The sequence below is a fragment of the Lissotriton vulgaris genome, chromosome 1_1 (assembly GCF_964263255.1).
Source record: "Lissotriton vulgaris chromosome 1_1, aLisVul1.2, whole genome shotgun sequence".
NCBI lineage: Eukaryota > Metazoa > Chordata > Amphibia > Caudata > Salamandridae > Lissotriton > Lissotriton vulgaris.
This window is the reverse complement of record NC_141685.1, coordinates 761416462-761435076: the sequence shown is the minus strand read 5'-3', so window position 1 is coordinate 761435076 and position 18615 is coordinate 761416462. Positions and strand designations below refer to the sequence as shown.

Sequence of the window (18615 nt, the reverse complement as noted above, 5' to 3'; positions counted from 1 at the left end):
TCTAAATCCACGTTGAGGGAAGCAGAACAAGCATTTGCAATGCAAGAGGTCTTGCATTCGCAAGAGATTAAGTTATTGGCATTGTAAGTGACAATGCCTTTTATTTGTGTGCTGGTTTTAAAAACAGATAAATAAAAGACAATGTTATTACAATGCTAATATCTCAAACTGTGGCAAATGCGAGGCCTATTGCATTGCAAATGCTTGTCTTTTAAACTGTGGATGAGCATTTTTTGTCTTGGCTAGAACAAGTGAGGCAGAGTAAGAAGTACTCTTCCATACATTGCAAGCAATATCAGCCCAGATTACAGTAAGGTGGTGATCTGAAGCACACCAGGGAAAGACACCCCCCCAACTAAGTTATCATCTCATTTTTTCACATGTGCATGTGGGAATGTTTTTCTGAGTGATTGTCATTCATCTCTGCCTTTCGGTTGTGATTTTATAATTTAATTCATTAAAATAATTTAAACGCTTTTGAAATGCAATAAGTCTTGCATTCGCAAGAGTTTAAGCTATTGGCATTGTAAATAACAATGCCTTTAATGTATCTGCTTTAAAAACACAAAAAAGGGCATTGTCATTTACAATGGCAATAGCTCAAACTTTCGTAAATGCGAGAACTATTGCAATGTAAATGCTTGTTTTTGTTTTATGGCACAGGGAGATTAAGTGATTTGTCCAGAATCGTAGGACGTTGAGCCCAAGCTGGGTTTTCAACCCTGTTCACCAGTTCCACAGTCAGCAGCTCTGGTTGTTAACCCACAAGGTGAGAAATGTCTATGACCCTCACCCCAATTTTTAGGGAAATAATACACTTTTAGGGGAAAAACATGTACTGCCGAGCAGCATTGATAGGTGTGAGACAAGGACAATCAGAACCATGGATAGTTAGAAAACACTTAGAAGTGTCCTTAATGACATCACTTCCTGCAGTGCCAAGGCCCTGTGACATCGTTTCGTGAGATGCCTTCGAATACGGTACTGGCACTCCTGCACGAAAATCTAGAAAACGTATGATCTGTGTAGATCACAAATTTAAACTGAGGTAAAGCGCGCGCTCGACAGAGTCTCATTCACACAGGGTTTCTTCAGCGAACAACACCATATCAGAGAAAATGTTAATCTGCTCATGCTCCGATTAGCAGTATTGTTGCTTCCAAGCACGCTCAGTTCGACTCAGCCAGAAGCTGAGAATGCTCAATAAGTCAAATCTGGTTTTTGTTTAGTGGTTTAAGGAAGGAGCTTTGTGTCTTTTACCTGACAAAAGTAATCGTTAAGGAAGTAGTACTTCTGCTTTACAAATCTGACTCCTTACAAATCAGACACCGAGGTTTCCCCTGCAAAAGTTTAACCAGGAGACAAAGTGAGCAAGACCCAGAAGGGCGAGAGACGCACAGAGAAAGTTCTTACCTACTAAGGACATCCCAAGCTGAGCGTGCGTGCGCATTAACAAAGCGAAACTGCTTAAGGCTTGCGACGACGTCAGGCAACCTTGCCTGGCTTATGAAGCGCGCGGCCAGAAGTGTCCGGGGCTTCCGTGAGCTGAGGGAGCCCCGTGTGTTGGAGAAGCGAGGCGGGAGCCCACCCCGCTGAGGGAAGTCCAGCGGGAGCCCACCCCGCCTTCGAGAATGCTGCATGGTGCTGCCGGAGCAGGATTTCAGGCGGAGCTCCTGTGAGCAAGACGGAGCCCCGCGTGTTGCGGCAGTAGTGACCGGGTGAAGAGGCGAGTCCCCCCGCCATCGAGGAAACCAGCCAGGGAACAGCGCAGAGTCCCCACAAGAGCCGGTGAGTGGGGTTGAGCGGAAGGCATGCTCGGCGCCGCGCCTGGACAGACATGTGCACTTGTATGGTGCAAGTAGGAGTTTTGATAAAGCCGCGAGCCGTACGCGTGCACATCTCCTGTCTGTTAAGCTTCAGCACAGACAGTCGATGTGCACGCGTACGGCGTTATTACAACTCCTGCTCGCACCATACGCATGCACATCTCCTGTCCAGGACTTGCCGTACATGTGAACATGACCTGTCCCCCTTTGCAATGCAGTCGGAAACAATAGATCTAGCCTAGGCGTGCAGCGCATGGCGCTGCATCGCTAGGCGATACCTAAAGAAAGGAACTAACATTTGTGCGCAGGGGTGGCGCCTATATGTGGATGAGTTCAAACTGGAATGGCATGGTGAGCAAAAAAACTATGGATTTAGGCCCAGATCTATGTACTGAGGTGAATGTATGACAGTGTTCTGCATTCCATCACCTGTTGTTAGGTCTCGCCTGAGCCAATGCGCTTGCGCATGGCTCCAGCGAGACTTATTTCCAGGAAATGGTGCCAGAGGGCTTAGGAATGCGGATTATGGTCAGTGCATGTGCACCGGGCACGCGCTCACCATTTGCTCCCCCGCATCAGACTTGAAAGGAATGCCATTTGTCTGAGTCTTGACATCAGACTTCAAAGGAATGCACTCCCGCCCCAGAAACACCAATGCCAAGAGCTTGGTTTTTTTTGCATCCATTTTGCGGGGAAGCCATGTTGTGATCGGCGTTCTCTGCACCTTTCTTGGTTTTTTTTCTGGACGAAAGTGAAAGCCTACCGTGCTTGTTTACAGAAGCCTTGCTCCTCAAACGCTGTTGCTATGTTGCCATCTCTCTAGGGACACAGCTTGAAAACACTCAACTTGCTAGCTGCAATGCTACATCCGCTATGCTTTGCCTTTAGACACGTTGATCCCTCGCAGACTGTGGTGACTCTGCCCCTCCTGATTCTGAAACTGACAAACGCAGTCACCACGCATTCTCTTCTCTCTGTCTTATGTCTGCCCTGCCACCATTTACTTCGGACCCTCTCACCTCCTCACCCTCACACACCCCCATCCTCACCCTCCCTCACCCTCACACACCCCATCCTCACCCTCCCTCACCCTCACACACCCTCACACACCCTCACACCCCCCTCACCCCCTCACACACCCTCACAAACCCTCACACACCCTCACAAACCCTCACCCCCCCTCACAAACCCTCACCCCCCTCACAAACCCTCACCCACCCTAACCCCCTCACCCACCCTAACCCACCCTCACCCACCCTCACCCACCCTCACCCACCACCTCACCCTCACCCACCCACCTCCCCTCACAAACCCCCCTCACCCTCACACACATCCTCACCCACCCTCTCACCCCCTTCCCCCTCACACACCCTCTCACCCCCTTCACCCCCACACCCTCGCACACCCTCTCACCCTCACACACCATCTACACCCCCTCACCCTCACACACCATCTACACCCCCTCACCCTCACACAAGATCACACACCCCCTCACCCTCACACCCCCTCACCCCCTCTCACCCTGATCCTCACCCCCCCTCACCCTGATCCTCACACACCCTCACCCTCACCTTCACTCACCCTCACCCCCCTCACACTCACCCTCACACCCCCACCCCCTCACACCCCCACCCCTTCACCCTCACACCCCCACCCCTTCACCCTCACACCCCCACCCCTTCACCCTCACCCTCACACCCCCACCCCCTCACCCTCACCCTCACACCCCCTCACCCTCACACCCCCCACCCAATCACACACCCCCACCCGATCACACACCCTCACCCCCTCTCACCCTGATCCTCACCCCCCCTTACCATGACCCTCGTTCCCCTCACCCTGACCATCACCCCCCTCACCCCCACACACCATCCCACCCTCACACAAGATCACTCACCCTCACACCCCCCCACCCTCACACCCCCCACCCTCCCCCTCACACCCCCCACCCTCACCCTCACAGCCCCCCACCCTCCCCCAGACACCCACCACCCTCACCTCCCCACCCTCAGCCCCCCACAATCACCCCCCACCCTCACACCCCCTCACAACCCCCACCCTCACACCCCCCACCCTCACCCCCCATGCTCACCCTCACACACCCCCACACTCACACCCCCCATGCTCACCCTCACACCCCCCCACCCTCACACCCCCCATGCTCACCCTCACATCCCCACCCTCAACCACCCCATGCTCACCCTCACACCTTCCACCCTCACCCCCCATGCTCACTCACACCCCCCACCCTCACACCCCCCATGCTCACCCTCACACCCCTCACCCTCACACCCCTCACAACAAAGCATAGCAAAACAAAGCATAGCAAAACAAAGCATAGCAAAACAAAGCATATCAAAACAAAGCATAGCAAAACAAAGCATAGCAAAACAAAGCATAGCAAAACAAAGCATAGCAAAACAAAGCATAGCAAAACATAGCATAGCAAAACATAGCATAGCAAAACATAGCATAGCAAAACATAGCATAGCAAAACATAGCATAGCAAAATATAGCATAGCAAAACAAAGCATAGCAAAACAAAGCATAGCAAAACAAAGCATAGCAAAATAAAAAATAGCATAGCATAACAAAACACAACAAAACAAAGCATAGGATAGCAAAACAAAGCATAGGATAGCAAAACAAAGCATAGGATAGCAAAACAAAGCATAGGATAGCAAAACAAAGCATAGGATAGCAAAACAAAGCATAGGATAGCAAAACAAAACATAGCATAGCAAAACAAAACATAGCATAACATAACACATAGCATAACAAAACATAGCATAGCAAAAGAAAGCATATAATAGCATAGCAAAACATAGCATACCAAACACAACACAACATAGCATAGCATAACAAAACATAGCATAGCAAAACAAAACATAGCATAACAAAACCTAGGATAGCATAGCATAACAATCAAAGCATAGGATAGTAAAACATAGCACAACAAAACCTAGGATAGCAAAACAAAACATAGCATAGCATACAGCATCACTCCGCATCACCACAGCATCACTCAGGGGCACCACAACATCACTATGTGCTACCACATCATCACTGAACGCCACAGCATCACTCGTTCGCCATCACAACATCACTCAGCGCCACCACAGCATCAATCTGTGCAACCATTCAACAACACCTGGTTCAAATATGTTCTCTCAATGTTTCAAGCATTATTACAAATGTAACAAAAAGATGTTAATATTTCACTTCTGTTCTTGGATTTTCGTCACAATAAAATACATGAACATAATCTTCACAAAAGTTATTTACAAAACTTTAATCTATTGCCATTATAAATTACAATAACTTTTATTTAAGTATTAATTATTGAAAAAAATTAAAAGCCATTGTTATTTGTAATATCAATATATGTGAGTCAAGTAATTAAAACACATATTGCATTACAAATGCTATAGGTGTCACATTTGCGAAAGTTATAACACAAAAAATGTGTCATTTACAATACCAATAGCTCAAACTTTCCTATGCGAGACCTATTGCATTGCAAATGCTTGTTTTTGCATTTGTCACCCCTAGTGGGACGGGTATTCTCAGACTTGAGCCCCGTGCTCTCCATGCCACTGGAATTAAGCTATTCTGGCTGATAAGCTGAAAGCCCGAAACCGGTCCTAGGATGCTTGTTTCCAGTCCAGGGAGGACCTGGTTGGCAGTTCGGGCTGGACTGTTACCATTGGGCACAGGGTCAAGACTGATTTGCATATGGCTGGGTTCAAACTGGAATGGCATGCGGAGCAACAAAACGATGGATTTAGGCCCAGATCTCTGTACTAGGGCGAATATATGACATTGTTCTGCATTCTGTCCATCACCTGTTGTTTTTGCCTATTTGTGGATCCCTACCATCACTTCTTGAGTCTGACAAGGCTGTCACAAGGTATGACCTTGGCCAAATGTTGATGCATGGGAGCAATTGTTGAAATGTTCAGGATCCCCTCTTGAACTTGGGCGGAATACAAATGTTAAGGAATGTTAGAAGTGTTCATCAGCACATCTGAGCCTTGCCAAAAAGCAACAGTGAGCTACTGTCATTATCCTGTGCTTCAAACTACAATACTGCAAAAATCAGCTTCTGGTGGAGGTTTCGGGAGAACCTGAGCAAGGAGAGATGGTGCATAGAAAATTATAACAAGAAAATTTGTAGAAGATATAAATGTACTATGGTTTACCTGCACAGCAATACTTTGCTTTCCTGAATCTGGGACTTTATCAAGGCCATTCCTTTTCATATCGTTCTTCCGCTTGTTGTCTTTCTTGACATCATTCTTGTTGTTGGGCCCATTCAGTCCTTTTCCAAAGTCCCTGCCATTTTTGCACAACTCCCGTGAGGGAAAATTACGCGCTGGCTCACGATTCACCTCCCTAGGTTTAATGTTCTCCTTAAAGGTGACCATGGGCTTCTCTGACATTTCACAGCTGGTACCCTGGGGTCGACCTGTGGATAGCACAGATTTAAGTCCTGCGCTGCCATCAATGGAAAAAGACTCAAGGGGGGAAGTTTCACGAAGGACAATTGTGTCTTTCAAGTCATTCGGCTCATCCATGTTTAATTCAGGGATATCCGTACCAAAAAATAGCTTTCCTCCGTTGTTCTGACACTGAATTAACCTAAAGAAAGGAACATATAGAAAAGGTTAGTGGAAGCCTCAGAAAAGTGCATGGGAACTAACTGCCTATAAGCACACAATTGGCGCTTCATCAAAACAAATCATTTTGTCAAACTACAATGGTAAATTTACCTACACATAGTTTATATCATAGTCATTTGGAATTAAAACACACAAAATAGTTCAACATCTCAATAACAAATATTTACACTCAATAAAAAGCATCCATGTCAAAAGAACACTATTAGCTGCAGACCAACAATGGACAGCTAAGCGTCGATCTGCCATGAATGCTGGGATTCCAAGGCTCTGGCATCAAAATGTCTCATGTACTAGCTATAGCTCTGTGCACCCAAGTGCCTAATTTTGCTTAAAGAGAAGATGTGCTGTTCGTTTACAGAGGTATACTCACTCCTCAGTAAAATTAGGGGAGTTGAGCAAAAACTGTTCTTCTGAAAATTTTACCTGGGAATGGGTCATTAGATGTTACCTGTTTTCTGGGTTGGATAGGTCGAGGTTGTTTGTGAGTTGAGGTCTAACAGTAGATTTTCAGCTCGGGTGGGAAAGATAGTAGTTCCAAGAACTTGTTCAGTATGCTTCTAGCTACTTCATTGTAATAAAGTGCCCTCTTTTTGCTTGGCTGCTGATGTACTTTGACTGAGTATACCCAGGGCCTATGTGCTTTCCCTAAAACTGCATTGAAAACAAAACCCAATTGCCACTGTCTGGTCAGAGGTCAGCCCCTTGTAAATGGTACCATAGGTAACAGGTTCTGTGGCAAGAGAAGGCATGTAAGGGATGCAGCACTTATTGTGCCACCCTTAGAGGCCCTGTATGACACACACACCTCTGCAGGCTGTGGGTTTTGGTGCAGAACAAAGTGAAGAGTCGACATGGCACACATCCCTGAGTGCCATGCCTACAACCTACTGCCCTGGCATAGGTCGGCCACCCCTGTAGATGGGTGCACTATACCTGTGGTGAGGGTAAAGGTCCTGTATCCCTACAGTGTCTAGGCCAATTCTTAGACTAAGTGCAGTAATGTCATTAAGAGTAAGGTGCTGGAAGTTTGTCATTACGAACTCCACAGCACCATAATGGCTTTGCTGAAAACTGGGAAGTTTGGTATCAAACTTCTCCACACATTAAACCCACACTGATGCCAGTGTGGGATTTAATGAAAAATGCACTCAGAGAGCATCTTCGAGATGCCCCCTGAAAAACAGCCAGCCTCTAGTGGGTTCCCGGACTGGTACACATACCTCTGCCACCACGAGACAGGTTTCTAAACCACTGGGGTGGGAGCCTTCGCTAACTGAGCCCAGAAACAAAGTCTTCCCTGGGCGGATGTGGTCACACCTCCCCAGCCCAGGAAGATCCATCTGTGTCAGGGGAGCTGCAAAGGCCCTGCTGCCTTTGTAATGCTACTCCCAGCCTCTCCTGCTATCAGGAGCAGGCCCCCTTCCTGTCTACCCTCCTTTTCCGCAGGAAGACAGGCGGGAATAATTAGCACAGCCTAGGTGTGCCCACCTCTGCCACCCCTCGGGTGGGGAGGCGAGGGGAAGCCCACTCTTCGGTGCCCACCGTCTTGCAGATGGCAGGCACTCTCCAATCAGGGTTAGGGATTGTGCCCACTCACCCACGCAGGGTGAGCACACAAAGGGTGTAGTCACCCAAAGGTCAGTAGCCCATCAGCTACTAACCTCGAGACCCCTAAAATGTCCCCTAAATACAGTATTTAGGGTGCAGCCCTAAACCAAGAAGGCAGATACCAGCAACCTACGAAGAAGGATGAAAGAAGACACCCAGCAGAGGAGACTGCAGAGAACTGACTTGGCCCCAGCCCTACTGACCCGTCTGCAGTTTCCAGAGATCCTGTGCCAAAAGTCACCTTGTCCTGCGGCCAGCAACCTCCAGAACCCTGGGAGGACTGACTGCCTTCCACAAAGACCAGCTCTCATGGGAACAGCAGCTCTATTCAAATAAAACTCCCAAGACAGACTCAGAGCCTGCTGAGGACAAAGAAACCAGACGCCTGGAACCACCACTGCCCCCGTCGCCTACTGCCTGAGTTAAAGTGGCCCACCAGTCCCAGCGAGTTCCCCCAGCACTCCAGAGTCAAAGTCCACCATGGGTTGACCCCTCCAGGACTCCCTGACATCGCATGCAGCCTCTGCACGGAGATCTCCCCTCCCCCCCCTTCCCAATCGCAAGTGGCCCGGAAAGGTGAAATCCAACATCAAAAGACACCCCTGTATCCATCCGCCCCGTGTCCTAGATGAAAAAAAAAACTAAGCTGCACCTACATCCCCGAGCCCCCAAATTACCTGCCCAGCTGTTGGTTCCTCCCTGAAGTCTTCCTGGGCTGAGCCTGCAGCTAAAAACCAAAACTGAGATTCCCCATTGATAACAGGGCACCCCATGCCAAAACAGCACCCTGCAGGTGGCCGCTCCTGTGCTGCTATGGGTGCACCTTTTGTGCTAAACTGGATCCCCTTTGCTCCGAGCTAAAACCTAGGAGCTTTGCTCCCACAACCTTGTGGCCTGCTCGTGAGCAGTCACCAACGGGAGGCCCCCTATCCCCCATTGGATAGCACTGGACCTCAACACACTGCACCCGGCCGCCCTAGTGCCGCGGAATGTGTTTTTAGAGTGCATCCTTGACCCTGCGGGGAACACTTATTCGAACGCCAGAAACTCAACCCAAAAGACCGAGTACTTACCTGTTAACCGATAAGTTTATTTCTCTCCACAGGAATACATTGACTGTTTTTCTCTGGAAAATATTCAAAGAGTGGAGTTGATTTATATAGAAATCTGAAAAATTACAATTGAGCAAAACTGATTTTGCTTAGGCTTTCTCTAGGAAATGTCCCAGTGTGATATCTAGGTATATAACACGGAGTAGAAAACGTAACTTAAAACGTAACTTAAAACGTAACTTAAAAAGTAATCTAAAAAGTAATCTAAAAAGTAATCAATACAGTATTTCAATACCTTAGGATGATGGACGGAATGTTGCACAATGGCTAAACATTCACCCCAGTCACAGATCTGGGTTTAATCCATCGTTATTTTGCTCACCAAGCCATCCCAGTTCAGACATGGCTATATGCAAATCAGTCTTGACCCTGTGCCTCATGGGAACAGTCCAGCCCGAACTGCCAAGCCACGTCTTCCTTGGACCGGAATCAAGCATCCTAGGACCGGTTTGTGGCTATCAGCCGTCTTCAGCCAGGATAGCTTGACTCCAGTAGCATAGTGAGCAAGGGACCCCACGTCTGGGCAGATGACTTGGCAGTTCAGGCAGGACTGTTCCCATGAGGCACAGGGTCAAGACTGATTTGCTGAACTGGGGTGGTCTGGTGAGCAAAATAAAGATGGATTAAACCCAGATCTGTGACTGGGGGTGAATGTTCTGCCATTGTGCAACATTCCGTCCATCAATTGTTGTTTTTGCATTTACCTGTATTTTAAACAACTACATTTCAACTTGCATTCACTTGTAAACACTGCATAATATTTTGAATATTTTGCAAAGCATTTATTCCACTAAACTGTGCCAGGTTTGGCTTGGTTCTAGAAGTAAAATAACTCAACAATATTTTTATACAAACAAAATTGATCAGAGTTCAGTCTTTGTGTGTGTGACCTAATTTGCTGATTGAGTGTGTACAACAAATGCTTAACACTACCCATTTGATAAAGTCTTCCTGCTCGCCCACACTACCACAAACAGAGTGTAAGGTGCTACCTAGTTTTACCTCTGCCTACCATTGGGGTTCCACTGGACTCTGTGCACACTATAACTCATTTGGAACAGTATATACAGAGCCAGCTTCCTACAATGGTGCTATCTACTTTTACCTCTGCCTACCTTTGGGGTTCCACTGGACTCTGTATATACTATACCAAAATGAGGTATAGAGTGCACAGAGCCAGTTTCCTACAGTAAACAAATGCAAATCGGTGGCTGTGAGACAATCCGCTAACATGTCTATTGCTTGCAAGTGCTAGATTTCGCTCAATGGACCTATATCCAATGGTATCAAAAAGGGCTTGATTGACATTGACAGTCAGATCCGTACTTTTTATAAGTTTTTCATCTTGCCAGGTGCAATAAAATTGGGCAAGGGATGCGGATGTGGGAAATAGGTCCCACTGTGGTCCAGAGTCAACCATGGGGAAGAGGACAATTCAACAGCCTGAAGATCTGAGTTCCCTACACTTTAGGCCAAAAAATAAAAAGCGTCACTGCCAAAAAAGGTATCCAAAAACCCAACGCCCATACAAGGACCGCTACTAACCAATGAAGGTTTTCTTGAAAATCTGGTTGAATTAAAGTTACCCTGGCTATAGTGACTGATGTCAGGTATCAGGTAAAGGGACAGGCTCTGTTAAATGTACATCAAAAACACAAACAGTGATGAAAGGAATGCTTGCAAAAAGTCTGATTGAAATCGCTCGGGGTAGCATTCCAACCCATAATTCTTTTATCCACCATGCCAACTCAGTTTGGACCCAGTCATAAGCAAATAGGTTCTTGACCCTGCTCCAAAAGGAACAATCCAGCTTGAACTGCCAGGCCAGAACCTCCCTCAACTGGAACACAAACAACCTAACACTGGTTTTAATCTTATTAGGGCTCATCAGGTGGGTGCAGCTTGGTTCCAGTGGCTGAGAAACATTTGCTCCATGGACTGGTTAGAAACCAAAGTGTTCATATTTTTGATGAGACAGATGAAAATAGAAGACCAGCTCCTTCTACGGATCCATTGTGTTCCTTTTAGGTATTGGAACATGTATCTGAAATTCAGTCGCTGTGCTCCGGGGAACTCAGTGTAGGTACTGGTAACACCAGTTCCCAATTGAAACAGTTGTACTTAGGGTTAGATTTGACAGACTTAACTTTCAATATCTTGGTAACTGCAGAGGCAAGACGGATGGTTAAAATAGGTAAGGAATAGAGGCAACATCTTCAACAGAGCACAACCAGCTCTTATGGGAGCATGGGTATTGAATGCCTGCTGATCCTGCTGGACCATAGTAAGGGGATAAAGAAAAGGATACACAATATCTAAATGTTGTATTAAGGATGGTAGAGGGCCTGCCTCGCAAGAGCAGCAATACAGCTACATGCCCCAGGCAAAGTTCTTCCTCCTTTCCAGGTACACTATGAAGACCTCTGGGTGACATCAGGCCACAGAGATGTGATCCTTACAGATGTTCCAGTCAGCTGCGCCTTGTGCTATTTTGGGGGTTGAAGCTTGCTGAGCCTCTTAGTTGCAGTGCAGTTCAACATACGGGTAGGTAAGCTCTGGATGGCTCCAAAGATCACAAAACAAAGGCAACTTTGCAGGTTTCTTAGACTTGGGATCAGTCTTGACAGATTGGTAACTAAGCAGAGTTTCACCTCCTGGTCCCATGTCTTCTGCCCTACACTGCTGTGCACATCTCATCCAAGTCTAAATGATGACTAATAACTACCCGAAAAGAGGCTCAATAGTAATACACCTGTTGTGGTGAATGCAGGAAGCTGGAGCCAAGCAGAGGGTCTGCAACTTTAAGTCCCCATACTACTACAATCCAACACGTTTCCCTAATCCTGGCCCCATTTAACATGCTTCTGAACAAAGAGCTCTCAGACTAGATTGGACTGGTTTTGGGTCAGATATGTAACAGGCTTTCTCCCAGCCGCCATCTGTATCTAATGCAGAGGGATATTGACAATACAGGAAACCGGAGAAGGTCAAGTTTTAGTAAGGCCAGGGAAACCATATGGTGAGTGTTGGACAGGCCTCGTGGCATGCCCGACCCCTCCCCGCATGGCGGGTCGCGGACCCCTGCTACACCTGTTCCCCGGACAAGAACAACCCCTGCAACCCGCCGGGTCAACCCACGGCCCTTTCCCGATGGAACCTTGGCTCATGAACACAACAGTCTCGGCTGGCCCGGGTCCCTTCCCGAACCACTGTCTCCGGCCCAGCCGCCATTTTGGACACTCCACGACCAGGCCTCGTGGCCTTGGGTCGACCTCGGCCTCGGGCCCAGCCAGGCCCCGACATTGAGGCACCACCATCCACCCAGGGGGTAGAGAGACCACTTGGCAAGTCAATGGGCGAAGGTATGTCGATGGCTCCCCTCCGCCCGGTTTCGATCACCCTCGGCCTCCCTGGGCGCTGGCTCCACCCCCCTGCTGGGTGTCTGGACTCCCTCATCCCGGACCTCCCGACCTCCAAGTGCGAGGGTCCGGACATCAAAGGGCGCCAGACCTATAACTGGGGCAGCTCCAGAGCAGGAAGGCAGTTGTATCCTGGAGTCGAGAGACCCCGAGACGAACTCATCCTTGGAGGCCTGCTGGCGCTGCCGCGGCTCCTCTTCGTGAACCACCTTTGAAGGCCTGCTGGCGCTGCCGCGGCTCATCCTCGTCATAAACCATCTTGAAGGCCTGCTGGCGCTGCCGCGGCTCATCCTCGTTGTGACGAATCCTCAAGGCCTGCTGGCACTGCTGCGGCCCATCCTCGTCGTGAACCATCGTGAAGGCCTGCTGGCGCTGCCGCCGCTCATCCTCTTCGTAAACCATCTTGAGGGCCTGCTGGCGCTGCCGCGGCCCATCCTCGTCGTGAACCATCTTGAAGGCCTGCTGGCGCTGCCGCGGTCCCTCCTTGCGAACCCTCCAGCTCGAGGATTGTGAGCTCCACCCCTGCTACCCCCGTACCGGACCGGTACTCAGACTGTCCCGCTACCCCTTTCCCCAAAGAGACTAGAATTGATGGGATCCTCGAATCCTGGTCCCCACTGTATCGTCAAGTTAACCTGCTTAAGAATACCTATAAAAGTATACGTAACCTATCTTGGTGTGGTGTCCATCTGTGGGGGGGATGGGGGAGTGTTACTCGTCCGTACGATTACCGGAGAGGGCCCTCGCCAGGAGGCCTCTCCCCCTTTGATCGGCCGACCCTCCGGGTCCCCGTCTAACATTGGTGGCCAGCGGCGCGATCCGAACCGACGCATAATCGTACAGAGAGTAACTCACCCCACGACACACAGCAGCCATGACGACAAAAGAGAGTGGAACAACCGAAAAATTTCAGATGGAACGGCTGGAAGAATACAGCCACAAAGAACTAAAGCAATTCTGCATAGATTTGGGCATTGCTACCACGGGACTGAGCACGAAGGATGACCTCAAGCACGCCTTGGAATCTTGGGTGGAGACGGAAACATCCCCATCCCAAAATCAAAGCCTCGAGACCGCAGAAACAAGTACCACCCCCGTGGAAGAAAGAAGAGCGGGCCTCTCGTCCGAAGAGGCCCGAGAACGGGAGAAAAGACGGCTCCATGAGTTGGAGCTGGCTCGACTCCGCTTAGACGGAGAACTCAAACTGGCAGAACAAAAGATAACCCTCGAACACTTACGGCTCAGGGAAGAACGAGAAGAGAAAAAGAGCCAGAGGGAGCTGGAAGAAAAGAGACTAGCATACGAGCATGAGCGCAGTTTAAAAGAACTAGAAATTCGACGGCAAAACAAAGACCTCGGCGTCCCCGGGAACCAGAGTCCCACTTCCCCTACGGACCCCAAAGTCCACATCCCCAAGGACGTCGTCCGGGAATACTACCGGAACGATGATATCCAGCAATGGTTTAAGGCCTACGAGGTAGCCATGATCTCCCACCGAATTCCGCGGAGCGACTGGGGAGCCGGGTTATGGGGAAAAGTCGTCAACGAAGGAAGAGATGCCCTGCTGCAACTCCCCAACCACGAGATGACATCCTACGACCACATGAAGGCCGCCCTCCTCACTCGCTATGGGCTCACGCCCGAGATGTACCGGCAGCGATTTCGAGACTGTAAGAGAATCCCTGGTACCACCTGGGTGGAGTACGTAAACTTTTTTAGCCGAGCCTTCGAGGGATGGATCAAGGGCAGCCAGGTCACCACCTACGAGCAACTATTCAACCTTATTGTGTGGGAGCACCTCTCCAATAATTGTTTCGTAGAACTGAGGCAGCACCTCCTCGATAGTAAGCTGACCGAACCTCGGAAACTCGCCATCGAAGCAGACCGATGGGAGAGCACACGGGTCCCTCGGAGCTGGCCCAGCGAACAGAACAGCCTCCCAAGGGCCCCACCGCCTATGGGGGGGGGAGGAGGAGGCCAGGGTCGGGGCCGGGACACCGTCACGGTGCCCCCCACTAGCAACCCCCCGGCCGGAAGAGGAAGCCCTTCAACGCGACCAGGGTTCCGCTCCAACGTTACCTGCCACAAATGCCAGCGACCCAGCCACTACGCCAATGATCCCAACTGCCCGAAAAATCAGAGCCCCATGAACCGCCAGATCACCGCCGTCGCCCTGGGAGAAGAGCCGGGCCACGAAGAAGCCGAAGAGTGCGAGCAATACCAGCCCGAGTGGGAACCAGCCGCCATGTCCCTGGTCTGTCTAGGGGAGAGGGACATGGTCCCGCGGGCGCCCATCCCCGCCAACACGCAGAAATACAGCCAGTGGGTCACCATCAATGGACGCCGGGCTGAAGCCCTCCGTGACACAGGGGCCAGTGTGACCGCAGTCCGCTGCCATCTGGTGACCCCCGACCAAATCCTACCCAATGTACTTTGTCCAGTACGGTCGGCAGACAACTCCGGAAGCCTGTGCCAGATGGCCCACGTCCCCTTCGAGTGTGGGGGGGTGTCCGGCATGCTAAAAGTGACTGTCCGCGACAATGCCCCGGTGGACTGCCTTCTGGGGAATGACCTCGAGAGCTCCCCCTGGTCAGCCGTCGAGCGGAGAGAGCACCTGGGGATGCTTGGTCTCCCTGAATGGGTCTGTGTAACGACCCGATCCATGGCCGCCCGCGCCATCTCCAGCCCAGAGGAACAGGAGTGGCCTGAACCTCCTCCGCCGATCGTCGCAGAAAAAACCACCCCTGAGCCTGGTCCTCCGGGGCTCAGCAACGAAGAACCGGACCAACTCCAAGACCTCCCGGAGCTGGCCCAGTGGCGCCAAGAGGGTGGCCCCACTCAGGAGCAGTTCCGCCAGGAACAAAGAGCGTGTCCCTCCCTCGAGGGCCTCCAACAACAAGCCATAGCCCAGAGCGCAGGGGATGCCTCGGGGGCCCACTGGATCTACTGGGACAACGGGCTGCTCTACAGTGAGCAAAAGATTGCCGAGCTGGGAGCCAGCCGGGTGCTGGTGGTCCCCCTCCGATTCAGAGACTTCCTCTTGAACCTGGCCCACGATGTGCCTCTTGCTGGGCACCTGGGGCAGGACAAGACATACAGCCGCCTGGTGACCCACTTCTACTGGCCGAAGATGCGGAACAATGTAACGAACCACTGCCGGGCCTGCCCCACCTGCCAGGCCAGTGGGAAGAGCGGCCGAAAACTTAAAGTCCCCCTGCAACCCTTTCCCATCGTCACCACTCCCTTTGAGCGGGTGGGAATCGACATTGTTGGGCCCCTGGAGCCCCGGACAGCGCAGGGTCAACGGTTCATACTTGTCCTGGTGGACCATGCCACCCGCTATCCCGAAGCCATACCTCTCCGGACCGTGACAGCGCCCGTGGTGGGCCGAGCCTTGATGGGGATCTTCTCGCGGGTGGGCTTCCCCCGAGAAGTAGTCAGTGACAGGGGCACGAACTTCATCTCCAGATACATGAAGTCCCTATGGCAACAGTGCGGGGTCACCTACAAATTCACGACCCCCTATCACCCACAAGGGAACGGACTAGTAGAACGATTCAACCGCACCCTCAAGGGGATGATCATGGGCCTGGAAGAGCCCCTACGTCGCCAATGGGACGTGCTGCTCCAGTGCCTCCTGTTCGCTTACAGGGAGGTCCCCAAGAAATCCCTGGGCTTCAGTCCGTTCGAACTCTTGTATGGGCACCCCGTCCGGGGCCCCCTCAGCCTGGTCAAAGAAGGGTGGGAGGTGGCCCCTCAGAAGACTCCCCCTGATGTGTACAAGTACCTCTTGGCCCTCCGGAACCAGACCCGGCGGTTCAGGGAGCTTGCCAAGGCCAACCTCGAAGCCAGCCAAGAGGACATGAAGCGCTGGTATGATCAGAATGCCTCGTCCATCGAGTTCGAGCCGGGACAACAGGTCTGGGTGATGTCCCCGGTTGAACCTTGCGCCCTCCAGGACAAATGGACGGGACCCTTCAAAGTGGTGAAGCGCAAGGGCCCCGTCACCTACCTGGTAGACCTGGAGTCACCCCGGAACCCTCTACGTGTCCTCCACGCCAACCGACTTAAGCCCCACTTTGTACGCTCTGAACTTAGCCTCCTGATGGCTACCGACAGTGGGGCTGAAGAGGACTCCGAGCCCCTCCCTGATCTCCTGAAAACCCTCGAGAAAGACGGCTCCGTGGAAGGAGTCGACCTCTCCAATGCCCTGTCCCCAGCGCAACGTCAAGACTGCCAAGACCTGCTACTACAATTTGCCGACCTATTCTCCCTCATCCCGGGGGTCACCCCCTGGTGCCTCCACGATGTTGACACCGGGGATAGCCCCCCTATCCGACACAGGGCGTACAGGGTACCTGATCGAGTACGCGCCTGCATCCAGTCGGAAGTCTCCAAGATGCTGGCTCTAGGAGTGATCGAGCCTTCCGACAGCCCCTGGGCCAGCCCGGTCGTACTGGTCCCCAAGGCCGCCGCCCCGGGCGTCGCCCCCGAGCTCAGGTTTTGTGTAGACTATCGGGGTCTGAACGCCGTCACCAGGACCGACGCTCACCCCATTCCCCGGGCAGATGAGCTAATCGACCGCATGGGGGCCGCCCGCTACCTGAGCATCTTTGATTTGACAGCGGGCTATTGGCAGATCGGCCTCACTCCCGGTGCCCAGGAGCGATCCGCCTTCTCCACCCCGGATGGCCACTACCACTTCAAGGTGATGCCCTTCGGAATGAAAAACGCACCCGCCACCTTCCAGAGACTCGTGAACAAAGTCTTGGCGGGTCTGGAGGAATTCAGCGCCGCCTATCTGGACGATATTGCCGTGTACAGCCGCCACTGGGCAGAACACCTCCACCACCTCCGGGAGGTCTTGAACGCCCTCCGGCAGCCCGGGCTAACAATCAAGGCCAGCAAGTGCCAGATCGGCCAAGGGTCCGTGACCTACCTGGGGCACCAGGTGGGAAGTGGCCTGGTGGCCCCCCTCCAACTCAAGATCGCCGCCATTCAGGCGTGGGAGCCCCCGGTCACCCAAACAGAGGTCCGAGCCTTCCTGGGGCTCACCGGGTACTACCGGCGCTTCGTAAAAGACTATGGCAGCATTGTGGGGCCCTCACAGAACTCACGTCAAAAAAGAACCCCCAGAAAGTCCACTGGACTCCCGAATGTCAGGCGGCCTTTGAGAAACTCAAGTCCGCCATGCGCACCGCCCCCGTGCTCCAAGCCCCCGACTACAGCCGGGAATTCATAGTACAGACGGATGCCTCCGATCATGGCGTTGGGGCCGTCCTCTCCCAACTCAACACCGTGGGAGTTGATCAGCCAGTGGCCTTCATCAGCCGACGCCTGCTGGCCCGAGAACAGCGCTGGAGCACCATAGAGCGAGAGGCCTTCGCCGTGGTGTGGGCCCTCAAGAAGCTCCGGCCCTATCTCTTCGGTACCCACTTCCGGGTGCAAACAGACCACCGACCTCTGCAATGGCTGATGCAGATGCGGGGAGAGAATCCGAAGCGGTCACGTTGGGCCATCTCCCTGCAGGGGATGGACTTCACTGTGGAGCATCGCCCAGGCCAAGATCACACCAACGCAGACTGCCTGTCCCGCTTCTTCCGCCTCGGCGAGGAGATTACCCAAGAGGATGGGTGATTCTCCCTGCCTTCAGCTGGGGGGGACGCATGTTGGACAGGCCTCGTGGCATGCCCGACCCCTCCCCGCATGGCGGGTCGCGGACCCCTGCTACCCCTGTTCCCCGGACAAGAACAACCCCTGCAACCCGCCGGGTCAACCCACGGCCCTTACCTGACGGAACCTTGGCTCATGAACACAACAGTCTCGGCTGGCCCGGATCCTTTCCCGAACCACTGTCTCCGGCCCAGCCGACATTTTGGACACTCCACGACCAGACCTCGTGGCCTCCGGTCGACCTCGGCCTCGGGCCCAGCCAGGCCCCGACATTGAGGCACCACCATCCACCCAG

General features: G+C 51.9%; 1 protein-coding gene across 4 annotated transcripts in view; it reads right to left on the bottom strand.

Annotated features, from left to right (window-relative positions):
* Positions 1-18615, bottom strand: part of SMG7 (SMG7 nonsense mediated mRNA decay factor) — a 582851-nt gene that overhangs the window by 181836 nt on the left and 382400 nt on the right. For all 4 annotated transcript variants that reach the window (XM_086955704.1, XM_086955713.1, XM_086955721.1 and 1 more), the window contains exon 14: positions 6029-6467. In XM_086955704.1, coding sequence (XP_086811830.1) covers positions 6029-6467 — 439 coding nt within the window. The remainder of the gene's footprint in view (positions 1-6028; positions 6468-18615) is intronic.